Source organism: Vicia villosa, linkage group LG7 (genome assembly GCF_029867415.1).
Source record: "Vicia villosa cultivar HV-30 ecotype Madison, WI linkage group LG7, Vvil1.0, whole genome shotgun sequence".
Classification (NCBI taxonomy): Eukaryota; Viridiplantae; Streptophyta; class Magnoliopsida; order Fabales; family Fabaceae; genus Vicia; species Vicia villosa.
The window spans coordinates 68,007,578-68,027,177 of NC_081186.1; the positions used below are offsets into that span (position 1 = coordinate 68,007,578).

The 19,600-nt window shown below is 30.0% G+C and overlaps 1 protein-coding gene across 1 annotated transcript; it reads right to left on the reverse strand.

Moving 5' to 3' along the window:
* Window positions 1-4,060: 4,060 nt before the first annotated feature.
* On the reverse strand, window positions 4,061-13,041 carry LOC131620683 (probable rhamnogalacturonate lyase C). Its single transcript, XM_058891824.1, has 15 exons — window positions 12,922-13,041; window positions 12,729-12,850; window positions 12,577-12,636; window positions 12,244-12,363; window positions 12,047-12,166; window positions 11,824-11,965; window positions 8,115-8,297; window positions 7,743-7,901; window positions 7,521-7,627; window positions 6,018-6,108; window positions 5,790-5,931; window positions 5,555-5,711; window positions 5,049-5,165; window positions 4,708-4,834; window positions 4,061-4,410 (listed from the first exon to the last, which is right to left on the reverse strand). Exons 1-15 carry the CDS (start codon window positions 12,961-12,963, stop codon window positions 4,159-4,161), a joined length of 1,941 nt encoding a protein of 646 aa, XP_058747807.1. The 5' UTR covers window positions 12,964-13,041; the 3' UTR covers window positions 4,061-4,158.
* Window positions 13,042-19,600: the final 6,559 nt, after the last annotated feature.

Here is a 19,600-nt window from a genome sequence, read left to right on the forward strand (position 1 = left end):
AGTATATATATATATATATATATATATATATATATATATATATATATATATATATATATATATATATATATATATATATATATATATATATATATATATATATATATATATAGGGGACGACTCAAGTGAGAACACTTGGTTATTATGAGAAATGAGAATAATGAATCACGACCATTAAATTTTGATTTGTTGATTTTAATGAACTGGATTAGTTTCTCTTTCTATGTTGATTTAAAATAAATGTTAAGGATCATAGAAAGAGAAACTAATCCAGTCCATTAAAATCAACAAAATCAAAATTTAATGGTCGTGATTCATTGTTCTCATTTCTCATAATAACCAAGTGTTCTCACTTGAGTCGTCCCCATATATATATATATATATATATATATATATATATATATATATATATATATATATATATATATATATATATATATATATATATATAGGGGACGACTCAAGTGAGAACACTTGGTTATTATGAGAAATGAGAACAATGAATCACGACCATTAAATTTTGATTTGTTGATTTTAATGGACTGGATTGGTTTCTCTTTCTATGATCCTTAATATTTATTTTAAATCAACATAGAAAGAGAAACCAATCCAGTCCATTAAAATCAACAAAATTAAAATTCAATGGTCGTGATTCATTGTTCTCATTTCTCATAATAACCAAGTGTTCTCACTTGAGTCGTCCCATATATATATATATATATATATATATATATATATATATATATATATATATATATATATATATATATATATATATATATATATATATATATATATATATATAGAGAGAGAGAGAGAGAGAGAGAGAGGAGGGATATATTTACTCCAAGAGTAAGTGTTGAACACTTACTCCAAATCTTAACCATTGATTTTCATTAATCTAACGATTTTAATTGATCATTTAATCTAATTATTTTTGGAAATATTTTTCTATATAAAATTTTAATTAAAGCCGTTGGATTAATGATAATCAATGGTTATGATTTGGAGTAAGTGTTCAACACTTACTCTTGGAGTAAATATATCCCTCCTCATATATATATATATATATATATATATATATATATATATATATATATATATATATATATATAGTCATGATACAAAAACATATTAAGCCAATATTAATTGGCTATTAGTAGGGGTGAGAATAGGTCAGACCGACTAACAGGGGCCTACAACCTAGCCTACACGGGCCAAGGTCATGCCAGGATTTTTTTCAAATAGAAAAGATCTAGGGTTTTTTAAAAGTCTATTTAGCTAAAAATGTTAGGCCACAAGCCATACAAAAAGCCTTTTAAGCCTAGTAGGCTGACCTATTTAATTATATATTAATAATTTAAATATTATTATAATACTGTATTCATACTTTGAATTAAAATACAAAAATCAAGCTTAGTCATTTTGATGAACTGATGAAAATTAACCGCAAAAACTTTATGAACAATGTCATAAGTTGTTTTCTTAAGTTCTCTCGAGCAAATAGTATAAAAAATTTATGTTAATAGGTAAACTTGAAGAAGTCTACGCAAATAAGCATTAAGTCTTGTTGATCTTTTAAATTGTTAATCTATTTAAACATTAGTTAAATTTCTTATTTACAAATGCTCAAATAAAATGGCTTTTATGTAGGCTCTTAGGCCAAACATGTCTTCGAAAAGGTCAGGCTTATACCTAAAAATAAGCCTTTAATAGGCCATAGGTCAGGCTTAGGCTTTGAAATTTTTGACAGGCCGGGCTCAGGCTTGGTAAAGACTAGCTCAGCCCAACCTATTCTCACCCCTAGCTATTAGGGCTTACTCCAATATTTGTCTACATGGTCTCCTGTACCTATCATCCCAAATGATCCTACCTTATTCACTAATTCTGTCCAACATACACCAAACTATGCCTTTTGATCACCACTACATTCTTCAACGAACACTCACACATCAACTGCTCCCCTATTTCTTGGGTCTTCTAGGCCATTCACAAGAGCAATAAATCAAATATGTAAGCCTAACCCCAAATCTAAATCTTGTGTAAGTTTCTCTATGACTATGAGTTTATCAACTCCAAATCTAAATCTTCTTTGTCCATTCTCAACAAAAAGGTCTTGAATATATGACATCGTAATCACAGGAAACTCCATTCTAAAAGTAAATTAGTATATTATAGCTCTTGCTACATACTTTTCTATCAAAGATTTAGGGCACTTTCAATAGTTCTTTGGTATTGATGTCATCCCTAGTACAATAAATTTATTTCTAATCCAACACAAATATATTTCTAATTCCACTCTATATTACAATACCATTAGAACTCTATAGTATTTAAATATAACTCGACATGATATTTCCTTCCTAGTCAACAAAATGACCCTCATGCAAAAACCAACCACCACCCACTTAATTGGACTGAAGAGGCTTGTGAGCTACCATAATTATACTATTTTTCACAGTCTTCTACTATTTGACTAAGTTCTTATCATATAAGTGTTTAAGTACGAATTATTTCTATAATAAAAAAATATTAAACTATTTTCACATGAACTACACTTTATAAACTATCATGAAAAGGTTATAAAATAAACTCAAATCAGTTTATAAATATATCATAAATTTTTTATAATTATATCAATTCTCTCAAATATTATCATAAGTATTAATATAAATAGATAAACTTTAGAAAATCCAAATAAAGTTAAATTAACTCTCATATCATCTCATTTTATTACTAACTAGTCAGAGATCTGTGTTGTCGCCCGGGTGCATTATTTGTGGTGAAATATTTTTTGAACAATGCGAAAAATATGAAGTAAAAAAGTTTGACCTAATTGCATATATAGAATGGAAATTAACCATTTAAAAAAAGTTTTACTAATAAGATATTAGTAGTATGAAATTTAGGTTCTAAGTTAAACTAATGATCCACAAAAAAGGTTTAAGATAGGTCAAGAACACAATCGCAAAATAGGGCCAAGTATTGAAGACGGGTAAACCTCACCAAGCTTGACAATTATGTCATAGTCAATTTCACCATGTTTTGCAATTCCAACATCGTGGATTTTGAGGACGGGTAATTTAATTATGATATTGTGTAAATAACTAAAAAAAATGTAGTTATTTAGAATCTTCAAATAATAATCATGCAATAAAAAAAATAACAACAAAATATTTGTTAATGTGATAACACATGAATGAGTCTTAATGTCATAACACTAAGATAGTATCAAATACAAATGTAAAATTTTAAATATAACTGTAAAATTTGAAATGATTTACTTTTTTTAAAATGAACAGTAATCATATAGATTTAATTATATTAAATAATCATAGACAAAGAAGAAATTAATATTTAAAAATAAAGATTTTGTCTCTTAAATTAAAATAATGATTGATTAAACTAAAAAAATATTATCTTGTTAGTGGCCCGTGAGATAAAATACATTATACTATCATGCAATTGATATGGTATAAAATTATTTAAATACAAATAAATCTGAAATGAATGACTTAATTATTAAATAATTATACAAAGAAAAAAATTGATCTATGAGACAGAAAGAGAATACTTTTTTTTTTAACATTTGAAAAAAATAAATAAAATATGTATTTTGATAGTGACCCATAAAATACAGCCTAATAACATGTAAATTTATTTAATATTGTATAAAATATATTTAGAAACATGTAAATTTAAAATTAATGACTTAATTATAAATAAGTAATAATCATAAAAATTCAACTATGTTAATTAACCATATAAAAAAAAAGAACATGTGAGTTGAAAAAAAATGAAATTTAACAAATGTAAAATTTTAGATAGAAATTTTAAATACAAATGTGAAATTTCTATCTAAAATTTTACATTTGTATTTGTATTTATTAAAATTTTACACTAGGTACAATAAATCAAAAAAGATGAAAAAGTGAAGGCTTATTTTGTTAGTTACCAAAATGTCCAATTTGTAGTGTAAATTATTTTTGAGGGAAGGACAATTTAGGGATTTTGGTCAATCTCTTAGTAAATATTAGATAATAGATTAGACAAATTATTAGTTGCTAGACCATATTTTTAGAATTTGAAATATTCATAATTTAATCAAATAATTGAAAATATCACACTAAAATCACTTATTTGTCACACACAATATAATTAAGAACCAGAGTTAGGACCTTCTAAACGAATATAGTCATACATTATTCCTTGAAATCGGGCCAAAGGACCAAAAGCCATAGTCTGTGTTAGGAAAATAGTATTATCTCCTTTGGATAACAAAAGACTTGGAACATCAATGTTAAATAGCCAATAAAGTCCATGAATGCCATGTCTTCCTATTGCGTAATCCTTTCCAATCATTCCTGTAGTAAATATTGGAGGATCTTGTTTAACATTGTTCACTCGAACCTTTAAATTCAAAACAAAAAATAATAGGACGAGTCATGTTAGCATAAAGTATAAATATTTAATAAATTCATAATTATATTTAGGGTTAATAGTAATTCACCCCCTGTAATGTTAGCGAATTTTGTTTTTGCCCCTCCCTACCCTTTAGCAACGGTTTTTTCAAAAAAACCGTTGCCAAAACCTACCTTTGGCAACGGTGGGGGGTAAACCAAAACACGCTCATATTACAGGGGGTAAACTACTATTAACCCTTATATTTATAAAAAGTAATTAACTGTTTTTAATCAAGATTCTTACTTGTAACTCAGAGACATTTGCACTTGCAAGAGCCAATCGCAATTTATATATTCCATTTACTTCCACGTCATCTAGGTTAAACTTAATTTGCCATGTAGTTCCTTGATAACTACCATCATTTTTCTTCCTGTATTCCATATTTATATTACAATAATGAATATGTCACTACAAATTTAAATATCAATTTTTTTATCATTCATTTGGTTGCTAAATATCAAATTTGAAGTAGTGAATACTCAAGTTCAATAATATTGGATATTTAATCCATCCAAATTTTACTAAGTGATTAGGTAGTTTTAAGAGATATATTATTTTGTTAGATTTTTTATTTTCAAGTGTACCTTGTGACCTGTGCATAAAACCAATCTTTTCTGTAGTTACTAACACCAACAGTATAAATTAAATCTTCATTTGGATATAACTCTGCATATCTTTCCCACAAGCCATACTGCCTAAACCTGAGATCAATCAATTAACTTATCATGATAGTTGTTGATTTTGTGGAAGATCAAAGATAAAAAAAAATACTAAACCTTTGATATCAAATTTATATATTATACAATGTTTATGGAAATATTGTTTGCTAAATTAAATAAAAATGTATATATATCTTCATCGAAAAAGAATTATTATTCTGCATCTATTCACACTTCACAACAAATATATTTATGGAGATATTTTAAAATTTAATATAAACAACTGCATAATAGTGAAATATAATTATATATCACTATTATGCTAGTTTTTTTATATGCAATAACTTAACTAGTATGTACAAGTTGAGTTAAATGGGTGTAAGTTGTTGATTTATGGTTTTAAAAATAATTTGTAAGAAAGAGTAACTAACTTGTCTGGATGACCTATAAAAAGCTTGTTTATGAATTTTGGATTAGGATCTGGAATATAGAACTCAGTTGCGGAGCGATCAGGGATTCCAATCTCCCATAATGTTGGACCATTTCTTGGTGGCTCGTAAATAATGTCACCAAAGTTTATTTTACAATCTGCATGTTGCATATATTATTCAATAAAACATGGAAATTGGTGTATTGTTGGGTAAGAACATATATAAGAATATTAACCTGGGGTTATTTTGATGATAATTTTGTTCCAATACTCTCCAATGAAACCAGGAACCCATGCATATAGATTATAATTCCCACTTCGTATATTTTTTATTGAAAAGTATCCATCCTCGTTTGCTCTACACCAAAATTGGTATCCCTGGAAAAAAAAGATATTGTGAGTAAAAATTTCTAGCTAATCATTGGTTGTTGCATCCTTAAACCTGTACATATTTTTCGACGAACCTTGCATTCTCTTTGCCAAGATCCAACATCTCCCGGCGGTGCCAAACCTATGTATGCACCTTGTGCTATTATGTCCTTATCACTTACAAACCTAAAAATCGTCATTTTCAACATTTAAATTTATGCATCATATCGGATGGGAACATAGATGCTATAAAACATATAAATGAGATTATTCATATATCTAATGTCTTTAAACTTTTAGGTTAAGATACAATATTACAACATAATTGTTTTTTTATCCAATGTGATGAACTTCAAGCTATCTCATGACCTAACAATGATATTAGGACTGATGGTATCCAAAGGGACCAACTAATTATATTAAAAGCCTTCTTGACAATGGTAGTCAAAAGATGTGCCATGTTGATTAGAGGTGTCAAATGGCTGGCCCGACCCAGCCTAGTGGACCAATATGTTTAAATGGTTTGGTCCGGCCAGACCCAATTGCTTAATGGACTATATAATATGAGTTCGACCAGCTTTTCAAAAGTCTGTGCTGTCCGATGGGGCAGCCCGACTTGAATTTCAATATTATAGTTTTAATTTTATAAAAAGGGATGTAATGGATAAAAGCTACATAACATAAATAGAGAGTCATCATAAACTTAGATAAGTGATATTTAAAATAGTCATATATATATATATATATATACACACCACAAAAACATCCATGTAAAAGTACAAAGTAACTTAATATTATCACCAATACTTATCAAATTTTCTCTTCATCCCACAACCATTTCCATGATCACATCATCTAGAAAATATATCTTCATCCTCTTTAACTTTTCTTTATCACTTGAAAACACATTTATGCAATTATATCTTATCTGAATCTTTTTTCCCCAAAATTTACCAAAATCTTTTTTAAATGGGCCAGTCCAAAGCCCGCTTGACCTGGCCCGGGCCGGCCCATGAAAAAAATAGGCCCGGTGAGCTAGCCAAAAAAGATAGGTCATGTTTTTAAAGGTATTTTGCAGCCCGGACTGCGCTAAATTATTGGGCTTATGGGCCGACCCGATGGACCGAGCCAATTTTGACAGCTCTATTGTTGATATTGTAGGTGTGAATGTTGGAACAAATGGATGAGAAAACTTTCGTTTGAGGTGTAGCATACCCAACTGAATGGATACTCAAATATGAGAATGATATTTTATGGTATATATTATGTGTGTTAGAAGTCTCACATTGTATGAAAATGAGTATTGAGAAACATATAAAGGAAATAATACATATATTTATATCTAATGGTTTACAATTTTGAGTTAAGAAGTGGTGTTAACTTTTTAGTGTATGGTTGTTTTTGGCCGAATGTGATGATTCCTTGATCTCTCTCATGATTCAACAATCTTCATAAGTATATAGTATTACTAAGTGCAACTAATTAAAATCATAAATTTATAATAACCAACTAAGTTTAACATGATTTTCAATCGTAAATCTTTAGATTAACTGGGTCTACAAAATTATTATTCACGCAAGGATATATTTCAGTCTTACCTATCACGAACTAGTAGGGTGCCATTAACAGCTCCTCGTTCGCTAGATTTTTGAAAATCAATTGAAGATGGAAAATCATAGGGCCAACTTTGAACTTCCTTGTTCATCTTGAAGTCATTTTAAGTGTTCTTAATTAGTACTTAAATAATTAGTAATAATTCTTTGTTACATTTACCATTCCTAAATAAAACTAAAATATTTCGATTGATTTTGATTATGAACCTGATATTTGGCATCCTCCCAAAGCTCTAGTGAATCCTTATGATGATCTAAAAAGGTATTAAGATAGACAAAAGTTGGCCCAAAAACTTTTTTCCATGGCTCATTGGGTTGGAGTTTAAGAACTATACCCTCTCCTGCATAATGAGCACTAAGAAACATCTGTAGACAAAACAAAAAATATTACAAACTCTTTGTTTTAGGTTATATAACGTTAAATACATGTAATTTTTTGTTTTTTATTATTAAAATTAAGCATACATCAACCACATATATAAATCATTAAAATTTTAGATCACTAAATTATTTGACTCATAATAATAATGAATAAATATTGAGAATAAAATTGATATTTTTACAAAGAAAAATACTTACTGCAAGACTGATAGGGCCAACATGAGAGGTAAGATTTTGTTTGACAAGGCCACCAGATCGAAACTCATTGCTTGGTATGATTACCCAAAACCCTATTGCTTGATTTGTTTCGGCTTTTGAACTTATCCATCCATGGACCTTAAGGTCTATATTTTCACTTGAGTATTGGTACTTGTCATCAACCTTCAATATATTAAGTCAATAGAAAATTTTATTAACTACAAAATTAATTTACATGAAACCCCTTTTTATTTTTAAAATGTAACAAAAAAAATTTTAGTTCTCTAATTAAATTTGTTTTTTTAAATGGTTGAATTATATATATCAAAAACTTATTTACATTAATACATAAATATAAATAAGTGTTGTCGCCAGAGAAGAAAAATAAAAAATTATTATGATAAGAGAAAAAAACCCTTAGTTTATACTCATTTAAGTCACCTACACATATCAGTTGAAAATTTTAAAAAATAACATGATATAGTATGTCTCACATCGATTTAATAAGAATTATTAATTCTTATTATTTAAAGTCACTCCAGCGACTTGGGTTGGTCGGGAATTAAAGAAAGACCTCAATTCACCAAGAAAATCACAATAGAGAATGAGCAAGGGAAGGGTTCCACCATTGTTAGGAGTTCCAGAAAGAAAGTCTTCACTAACAAGTTAAGGGGAGGGGAAATTGTTCTATAACTTTGGTATTTTAGTGTTTAGGGTAATGAGGTTTCCCTTGAATCCCGAATTATCTGAGTTTTCATGTGATTTTTCCCTACGAGATGATGATTTATAGACCCTAAGTTATGAGTCTCTTTCTTATCATCAATGATTTGGTTTAAGTGCGGAATTTGATGTGATTTTCCATGAATCTAGTGTTTAAATGCCAATATCATGTGTTGATTTAATGAAGATGTGTTATGATGTATTAATCATGTTAAATTGATGAAAAATTGATGTCAGGGTGTATTTTAGACTATGATTTCATAATGGTATTGGAACTGGGGCTTGAATGGAGTTTAAAAGTGATTGCAGATGTGAAAAGTGAAAATGTGCATAGTGCAATCAATTTCACTACATGCGCAATTGATCTCCGCCCTTATCTATAGTAGAAAATCAGACAAAATGATAGTGCAATTGTTTGCACTAAATATGCAATTGATTACATGCTTGGGAATTTACAAATATTCATAACTTGAGTTTAAAAACTCAGATTTTGGTACGATCAGATGCGCTAGAAAGCTAATGCATAGACCTATCTTGTGATAAAGGTTTCATGATATTTACATGTATGAATCATGCTGTGAATACTAAATTATTGTGAAGTGATTCTTAGGACAAGAGTCCAATGTTTTGATAAAATACTTGTTATGAATCATGTTGTGAATGATAAATAATTGTGAGAACACTTTTAGTACACAAGTCCAATTTTTTGATAAAATACTTGTGAAGCCTAACATGGCAAAATCAAAGTATTGTATGGTAAATTGTGAAGCCCTAATGTGGCAATCGTGTTGAAGGTTCGATAAGAATCAATGCGGAGCCCTAATGTGACAATCAAAGTAAACATGTGATAAACCTTGTGGAAAACCTAATGTGGTAATCGAGGTTAATGTGTTTCAAATATGGTTTGAAGGTTCGGGTGAAAATTGTGTTTATCTGATCATCATGCATCATTCTATATCGGAATAGGTATTATCTAGAGAGGGTGTATAGTACGATGTAGCTCGCATGTACTCCTAGATATTGCATGTCTATGGACGTCTAGGAAAGTGTTGTAGTATAGGGGTAGCTCGCATGTACTCCTAGAAGTAGAGTTTAGCGAAGAATGTTGTAGTGCGTATGTAGCTCACATGTCCTCCTAAAACATTACAGAGACTACAAACGTCTAAGAGAGTATTGTAGTGCGGGACATAGCTCTTATGCCCTCCTAAACTATTAGAACTCAGCAAAATAAACTCAGAGTTCATTGATGGTGCCACATGCATTGAAGTAGAGGATAAGTGCATTAGATTAACATTCATGTGCACATTGTGTAATATCGTATGATTCTATAAAATATTATAAGATTGTGTAATGTTATATGTTGTGATTTAGATTGCCATTTGTAATTATTATACCATATATTTTGTAGAATGTATTCTCACCCATCTGTTTCTATGTTTTTCAATGTGGATCTATATGCAGAGTATTTTTAGGTCGAGAGACTGAGGAGTAGTCGCCTTGCTGTGAGTACGGGTGTTCGTGGTGCGGTTTGAGCGGTTTTGACGAAAAAATCATCCAAACCGCAAGAGAAAAAATTGTGCGGTTTGGTTTGGTTCGGTTGGCTTTAAAAAATACAAACCAAACCAAACCAATGCGGTTTGGTTCGGTTCGGTTTCTTATAAATATTTTATTGAGCCATACATACACATATAGATGACAACATAACTTTATATTTAGACATTCATACACTATCAAATAACAACAAAGCTCGTCATATTTTGACAACAACTTCCCATTTAATATGTAAAAATTAAATTAGACAAAAGTGGAATAATAAACATAAAATAATAGCTTAAAACAATATAAAAATTATTATAATGAAACAAAAAAAAATAGAAGAGACTAGAGATTAGTGAAGATGAAAAAGAAAAAACAAAAGAGTTGAGAGATTAGAGAAGAAGATGTGCGATAAAAACGAAACTGAAATAAGGAACATTTGCATAAAAATGAGAAGGTGAAAAAGAAAGAATATAAGAGAGTAGAGATTAGAGAAGAAGAGAGAAGATGTATATGGTAAAGAAGGCGCGATAATACTATTAGAGATTTGAGAAGATTAGGACTGAAATCATATATGTAAGGATGAGAAAATTGTTCGTAATCATAAGACTAAGGTATAATAGGTTTAAGTTCTGGTTGGATGTGAGTTAAGTAGAAATTAGGTTGTAACATAATGCGGTTTGATTCGGTTTGTTTCGGTTTACAAAATATAAACCACAAACCGAACCATGCAGTTTTGTTAAAAGATGACCCAAACAAATTCGAACCAAATGTGATTTTTTGCGATTTCAATTTGATTTATTTTAGTTTACAGTTTTCTATTGGAATTGTTTGATTTTGAACACTCAAACTGTGAGGATATTGAAGATGGTGAAGGAAATCACTTCTTTAGTTTTCTTTATATTTATTGTTGTTGAACTATTAAGTTAACTCATATTGATTGTATGATTGTAATAAGGATTTGGTATTGTGACATCAGGGATTGAGATTAATAATTTTCACATTGTTATGTTTAATTTTATATTTTCATCAAGTACTCGATTAGGATAAGTTTTACATTACCTATGTTAATGTGATATCCTATTTAATTACATGAGATATTTATTCCGCAATATATGGATTAGGGTCTCCAAATTCATGTTTGGCTTTGACTACCTCAATGATCCCCGCTACTAAATTCCCATTGTTAGTGCATTGCAATATGCCACCACAGCCAGGTTATAAATAAGCTTATCTGTCATCAAAGTTTATTAGTTTTTATTCTCAAATAATTTTAAGGTACCTATATATATTGGCATTAATCTCAACTATGCTCCATTGTCCATACCTATATCCATCAAATTCTTGTTGATTGGGGAATTTTGATTTCAACGTATTCTTATTAGTTTTATATATTGATTTTATTTTATTTCATTCAATCACCTACTATTTTTTTTTCAAAATAATAAAATACCTCTCCTTTGAACTCTGGCTCCACAGGATTAACAAGTAAAACAGCTTCTGGAGGAACAAGTTCTTCTCCTCTTCCAGGTAATCGATCATCAGGTAGAGGCATAAGCCTTTGTCTATCATCCCCCACAGCCATGTAATGAAACCTACACACCATTCACAATTAATATATATATTCTCATTAGGTTAATTAATCATAATTAGATAGTTAATTAATTAGTTCTTACTTGTCTTTACGAAGCTTATAAACAATTCTTATTTGAGGTATGTTGAAAGCTGGCCACTCTTTTAAGTGCTCAAAGATAGCATAAGAGTAGAATCCTGATGAATTACGTAGCATCACATACCTACATAATCATTAATTAATTAATTAATTAATTGTTGAAATATATATTTAAGCTTGTTTCTCAAAATAATTGCAAACCTTTTGTCTATATTTAAAGGTGATTGTTTTCCTTTAAGAGATGGATCCCATATTCTACTAAATGAGATTTCAACTTGTTCATCTGTTTCCATTATAACATTATAATTTGTTCCAACAACCCTGCATTCAAAAAAAAATAAGAGGTGTCATTTTATATAAATTTTTTATAAACTCTATTTTTTATTAACACAAGACTTAAATGATTTTTATTTTCCATCTGATTATATTATTAATTAATTTTTTTTAGCATTAAAATGTTTTTAAAAAAATATTTTTATAAGATTTCACATGATCAATGTGTCAATGAAATTAATTGATTTCCTTATGACATACCTTTCAAATGTTCCAAGTGTTCCTGTAGTTCCAGCTTCACTCCAAACAACATCCCAATACCTATTAATTATTCATTGAGAACAACTATATGTTATAATTGCATAATTAGTATACAAAAATAAATTAATCTTGGTTTATGTATAAATATGTACCCTCTATTATTTGCATCATTAAGTTCTTCAAGCAAATTATCAATGCCATTATATTGTATTCTAGTCACAAACCCCCCAGGATTTGAGAAATACACTTTTAGTATACCATTATCCATAACCACCTGAAATTCAAAAATCAAAGTTTCAATATGGTACAAATTTATAATATTAACCCTAAATTCTACAAACTTACATGATTTTTCTCTATATACAACTGCACTGCTTGTGAGGACATGTTTGTAATTTAACACAAACTCACACACATAAAAGAGAGAAACAGAGGAAGAGAATTTATAAGAGAGTTTAAGTTTAGTACTACATTATTTCATTCGTTTGATTTATCTAATCATATATGGTACATGATGTGTATAAACTAAGTTAATTTTTTTATGGTCATTTCTTTACTCAATCATCAATGTAGTCGTGTACGTTTAGGATTGTGGGGGACAAGAATAAAGCTTAAAGGTTAACAATCATTTTAGTAAAAGAAAAATTATGTCACAAAACATGTGTTTTTCATTTTCTATAAAAATTGATAGTTGTTTTAACTTGTAGCAAAAGTGAGTGAAGATTTATAGGTGGAAAATTATAAATAATAAATACTATAAACTATGCGATTGAAATGCTTTATTTTGACTATTTGAAGAAAGGAAAACAAGAAACACATGTGAATGCTATATCTTGATTTGGCATTAGATCATGGCACTTGAGAACAAGTCACAAATTTCACATGTCATTTCTTGCCCACCACACAAACTTGATGTGTTCTTAATAGTTTATAGTATAATTTCCATAAACAAATAAATAAATAAATAAATAAAGGAACATTACATAAAAGTTTAATCTAATGAAATAAACTTTTAGCTTTCTAGAATCAGCCTAAACCCTAAACCCTAAACCTAAACAATCTTAACAATATTTGAGACTTTTATATAATCAACAACGAATAAAATTTTCAGAATTTTCAGAAAAATGTAACTCAAAAACTTTTACTTTATAATTTCTTTCATTTAATTTGCAATCTTCAAACTTTTTATAAACATATTTTACAAAAGAATCACGCTATTGAATAAAATAAATTAAACATATCACCATCAATAGTACAACACAATTCTTAAAAGAGTTTTTTTTACTCTTTTGACACTTAAGCAACTTCAATGAAAAATAATTTTAAAAGAAAAAAAAAAGGTATAAAATAATGGTGAAACTCTTTTGACACTTAAGCAACTTCATTGAAAAATAAATTAAAAAGAAAAAAAGAATATAAATAATGGTGAGATTTCTTATTTTAAAATTTTATGTGAATAGATAAGAGGATTTAATGTTGTGGGAATGTATCAAGTAGGAGAGTTTTTAAATAAGAGATAAGAGGATTTAATGTTAACCATTGGATTAATCAAGAGAGAGAAATAATAATTAAATTAACATTTTAATAAATAATTTAATTCTCTCTCTTGATTAATCCAATGGTTAGCATTGAATCCTCTTATCTTTTATTTAAAAATTCCTCCTACTTGATACATCCTATATATATATATATATATATATATATATATATATATATATATATATATATATATATATATATATATATATATATATATATATATATATATATATATATATATATATATATATATATATATATATATATATATATATATATATATATATATATATATGACCTGTGCAGCAAGAGTTTGGCACAGGACCGGGCCTCTAAATTTTTCAGAGAAAGTATAAAATAATACTTGAACTAATGTATAGTATACTACAATAGAGTGTAGACTCACACACTACTTAAGGCATTTATAATCTAATTGTCAACGTATATTTAATTATAATGCTGTTTACTTTTAATATTTGTTAAATATTCTATATAGTATTTCATATTCAAAATACTACTCTAACTCCAACTCTATTTTACTCTACCGTGTTTCTATTCATAGTACAGTTGAAGAATGTAAATTTTGACATCATATTAAAAATATTATATGCAAGCCTAAACTCTTGAAAAATATAATATAACACAAATTGAAATTTATAATTGTGGCATCCAATTAGGGCAGATATTGTACAGGAGGAGCAACAAGTTTTGGAAGGTTTAATTTTTTTCATTAATATAGATATAAAAAAATGTTATAATAATAATTTAATAAATTAAAAAATTGATGATAAAATTTATTTTTTATTAATATATAATTATATTTTAATGTTTCATTTATTATTATATTATTATTATTATTATTATTGCATTGTTTTTTAAAATTTAAATTAGAACTGGGCCTCCGTATCGATTGGGCCGGCTATATATATATATATATATATATATATATATATATATATATATATATATATATATATATATATATATATATATATATATATATATATATATATATATATATATATATATATATATATGGATTTGACTAAAAATAAATAATGCATGTGTAAAAAATTAAGAGTTAGTCGATTGAAACACCTAAAAAATGACAATAAATTCTACACATGCATTATTTATTTTAAATCCTTATATAAGAAAATGGATAATAAATTACACCGCTATCTGTTTTTAGATGGCAAAATTAATCTTCTTAAAAATTACATTAACTTTTTTAGGTGATACAATATTGCTATGCCCGAGCCTTTGCACTGTCTATAAAAAAAGTGTCAAAGAAAAATGGTATGAAAGCATGTTGATTATCGGAACACGCTATCTCATGTTTGACCATTTTACTTGAAACAACTTTGAGAGCTTTTCGTGCCACAGTAAACCCTTCAGTCCTCAGTCCCACCAGTAGGAATACCCTGGTCAAGTTTACACATACATATTTTCCTCCTACTCACCTATAGACTAGAACATCTACTGACCTAAGAGTCTATCTCCCCTCTAGCAGACCAATCTTTTCCTATATAACTGAGATCTTTCTAATCAAATAGAAGTCATTTCTCTTTACTTTAGTCGATTTGATCAATATCGAGTAGGCAGTAAATTGGATTTTCTAATTGATTAAAAGTCTTTCTTAACTAATTTCATACTTTGCCTAGATTAGTTTTAAGAAGTTTAATAAAATTAGACGGGGTTTTAAAAAAATATTTTGTGTTTGTGATTGCTTGAATACCTTAAAACTTACTCTTATCCCTTTTATAAATCTTTCCTTTTTAACTAAATGAGTAAGAAGAGGCTAGTTTGCAATTTCGAAGACATCTTTTTTAAACAAGTAAGATTTTTTAAAAGTATAAATTCCATTTTCTTTTTATAAGTAAATATTTTTTTTTGGAAATCTTGACATCCGGCCTTGCGATCGACTAATTCAAGAGGGACCAATTCTGTTAGAACAAGATTTTTTCTGATCAATATTCTTAGTTTTGATGATAACAAGGATATGAATTTTGTGTGAGATAATGTGGTACTCTAATACATTGCAATTTCCCTTTCAGGAAATATATAAAGAGTATGCACAAATCAGCGCTCAGAAGCTTTGTCTCAGAAGGTTCAGCATGCAACATCAGAACATGGTCTGGCAAGACATCAGAAGATGGTCAAGGCAGAATCAGAACATGGGTCTATGAAAGCATCAGAAGAACTTGAGATCAGAAGCAGAAGCACTGAAGTTCTCATGGTATCACGCTCAGAAGCACTTCAAGGTCAGAAGACAAGAAGATGCTATGCACCAAGCTGTTTGACTCTGATGATATTCAAATATTATATACTCAAACATCAGATCAGAAGAAAGTACAGGTGGCAGGCTATGCTGACTGACAAAAGGAACGTTGGAAGCTATTAAAGGCAACGTCAGTAGACACAGCGTGAACAAGGCTCGAGGTAGTTGACAAAAGCGTGAAACATTAAATGCAAAGCTGTACGGAATACGCAAAGCATTAAATGCGCCCAACGGTCATCTTCTCAAACTCCTATAAATATGAAGTTCTGATGAGAAGCAAGGTTACCAATTCTGAACGAAATTATTCTGAAAAACTTGCTGAAACGCTGTTCAAATTCAAAGCTCAGAAACTTCATCTTCATCAAAGCTCACTACATTGCTGTTGTAATATATTAGTGAGATTAAGCTTAAACGTTAAGAGAAATATCACTGTTGTGATTATAGCTTTTCAGAAGCATTGTAAAACTCTTATTTGATTACATTAATTTGTAAGTAACTAGAGTGATCAAGTGTTGATCAGGATACTCTAGGAAGTCTTAGCTTGTGTCTAAGCAGTTGTAATTAGAGTGATCACGTGGTGGTCAGGATACTCTAAGAAAGTCTTAGCTTGTGTCTAAGCATTTGTTCCTGGAGTGATCAGGTTGTGATCAGGATACTCTAGAAGACTTAGTCGCGGACTAAGTGGAAAACCATTGTAATCTGTTGCGATTAGTGGATTAAATCCTCAGGTGAGGTAAATCACTCCGTGGGGGTGGACTGGAGTAGTTTAGTTAACAACGAACCAGGATAAAAATAACTGTGCATATTGTTTTTATCGTTCAAGTTTTTAGACTACACTTATTCAAACCCCCCCCCCTTTCTAAGTGTTTTTCTATCCTTCAATTGGCATCAGAGCGCCGGTTCTAAGGTGCAAGCACTTAACCGTGTTTAGAAAAGATTCAGGAAGAGAAAAACGCTTCAGTAAAAGATGGCTGGTGAAATTCAAACAAATCCAACTGCATCTACATCTGGCTCTACTGAGCAATACAACGGTAACAATGGTTATACTAGACCACCAGTATTTGATGGTGAAAACTTTGAATACTGGAAAGATAAACTGGAAAGTTACTTTCTTGGTCTGGATGCTGATCTATGGGATCTTCTGTTGGATGGTTACAAACATCCTGTTAAAGCTACTGGTGTAAGGCTCACGAGAAGCGAAATGACTGATGATCAAAAGAAAGAATTCAAAAATCATCACAAATGCAGGACTGTTTTGCTGAATGCTATTTCTCATGCTGAGTATGAGAAGATATCTAACAGGGAAACGGCCCATGACATATATGAGTCTTTGAAAATGACTCATGAAGGAAATGCTCAAGTCAAGGAGACTAAAGCTCTTGCTCTAATCCAGAAATATGAAGCCTTCAAGATGGAGGATGATGAAGATATTGAGAAGATGTTCTCAAGATTTCAAACTCTAACTGCTGGATTGAGAGTTCTGGATAAAGGCTACACCAAGGCTGATCATGTAAAGAAGATTATCAGAAGCTTACCCAGAAGATGGGGTCCAATGGTAACAGCATTCAAGATTGCCAAGAATCTGAATGAAGTTTCTTTGGAAGAGCTTATCAGTGCCTTGAGAAGCCATGAAATAGAGCTGGACGCAAACGAGCCTCAGAAGAAAGGTAAGTCTATTGCATTAAAATCTAATGTTAAAAAATGCACTAACGCTTTTCAGGCTAGAGAAGAAGATCCTGAAGAATCAGAATCTGAAGAAGAAGAAGATGAACTGTCCATGATCTCCAGAAGGGTAAACCAACTCTGGAAGAGCAAGCAAAGGAAGTTCAGAGGCTTCAGAAGTTCAAAAAGATTTGAACGAGGAGAATCTTCTGGTGACAGAAGATCTGACAAGAAGAAGGCTGTCTGCTATGAGTGCAATGAGCCTGGACATTACAAGAACGAGTGTCCAAAACTTCAGAAGGAGAATCCCAAGAAGAAGTTTCATAAGAAGAAAGGTCTTATGGCAACATGGGATGATTCTGAATCAGAATCAGAATCAGACTCTGAAGGAGAGCAAGCCAACTTTGCGCTGATGGCTACAAAAGATGATGGATCTGAATCTACATCAGAATCAGATTCTGAAGAGGTATTTTCTGAACTATCTAGAGAAGAGTTAGTTTCCAGTTTAACAGAACTTCTGGAACTCAAAGCTCATCTTAGTATCAAATACAAAAAGCTGAAAAAGCAGTTTGAATTTGAAACTAAGAAGCTGGAATTGGAAAATTCTGAACTGAAGGAAAAAGTTTTAAATCTATCCAAAGATAGTGGATCTCCTTCTGAAACAGAAAAATCCATTCCTAGTATGAATCATATTCTGAAAGAATATGACTCGAGCTTCAGAAAGTTCTTATCTAGAAGTATAGGCAGAAGTCATCTTGCTTCTATGATATATGGTGTTTCTGGAAACAGAAGGTTTGGTTTTGGCTATGAGGGTGATACCTCACATAAATTTGAACCTATTGATGACCTGAAGATCACATACAAGCCATTGTATGATCAGTTCAAATATGGCCATGCACATGATATTAGGCTCACTTCACATGCACAGAAGTTTAACACTGTTCACACCAAGAAGCATGTGACACATCCTAAGAAATATCATGCTGACAAACCTAAAGAATATCATGCTGTTCCTCCTGTTAAATATTTTGCTAAACCCAAGTTCAATCAGAACTTGAGGAGAACTAACAAGAAAGGACCCAAGAAATTGTGGGTACCTAAGGAGAAGATAATTTCTGTTGCAGATATCCTTGGAGGCAAAGAGGACAAAAAGCAAAATGTCATGGTACCTGGACTCTGGGTGCTCGCGACACATGACGGGAAGAAGGTCTACATTCCAAGACCTGGTGCTTAAACCAGGTGGAGAAGTCAAGTTTGGAGGAGATCAGAAGGGCAAAATCATTGGCTCTGGAACCATAAGTCTTGGTAACTCTCCTTCCATATCTAATGTACTTCTTGGTGAAGGATTAACGCATAACTTATTGTCCATAAGTCAATTAAGTGACAATGGTTATGATATAATCTTCAATTAAAAGTCTTGCAAGGCTGTAAGTCAGAAGGATGGCTCAATCCTATTTACAGGCAAGAGGAAGAACAACATTTATAAGATTGATCTTTCTGATCTTGAGAAGCAGAAGGTGACTTGTATTATGTCTGTTTCTG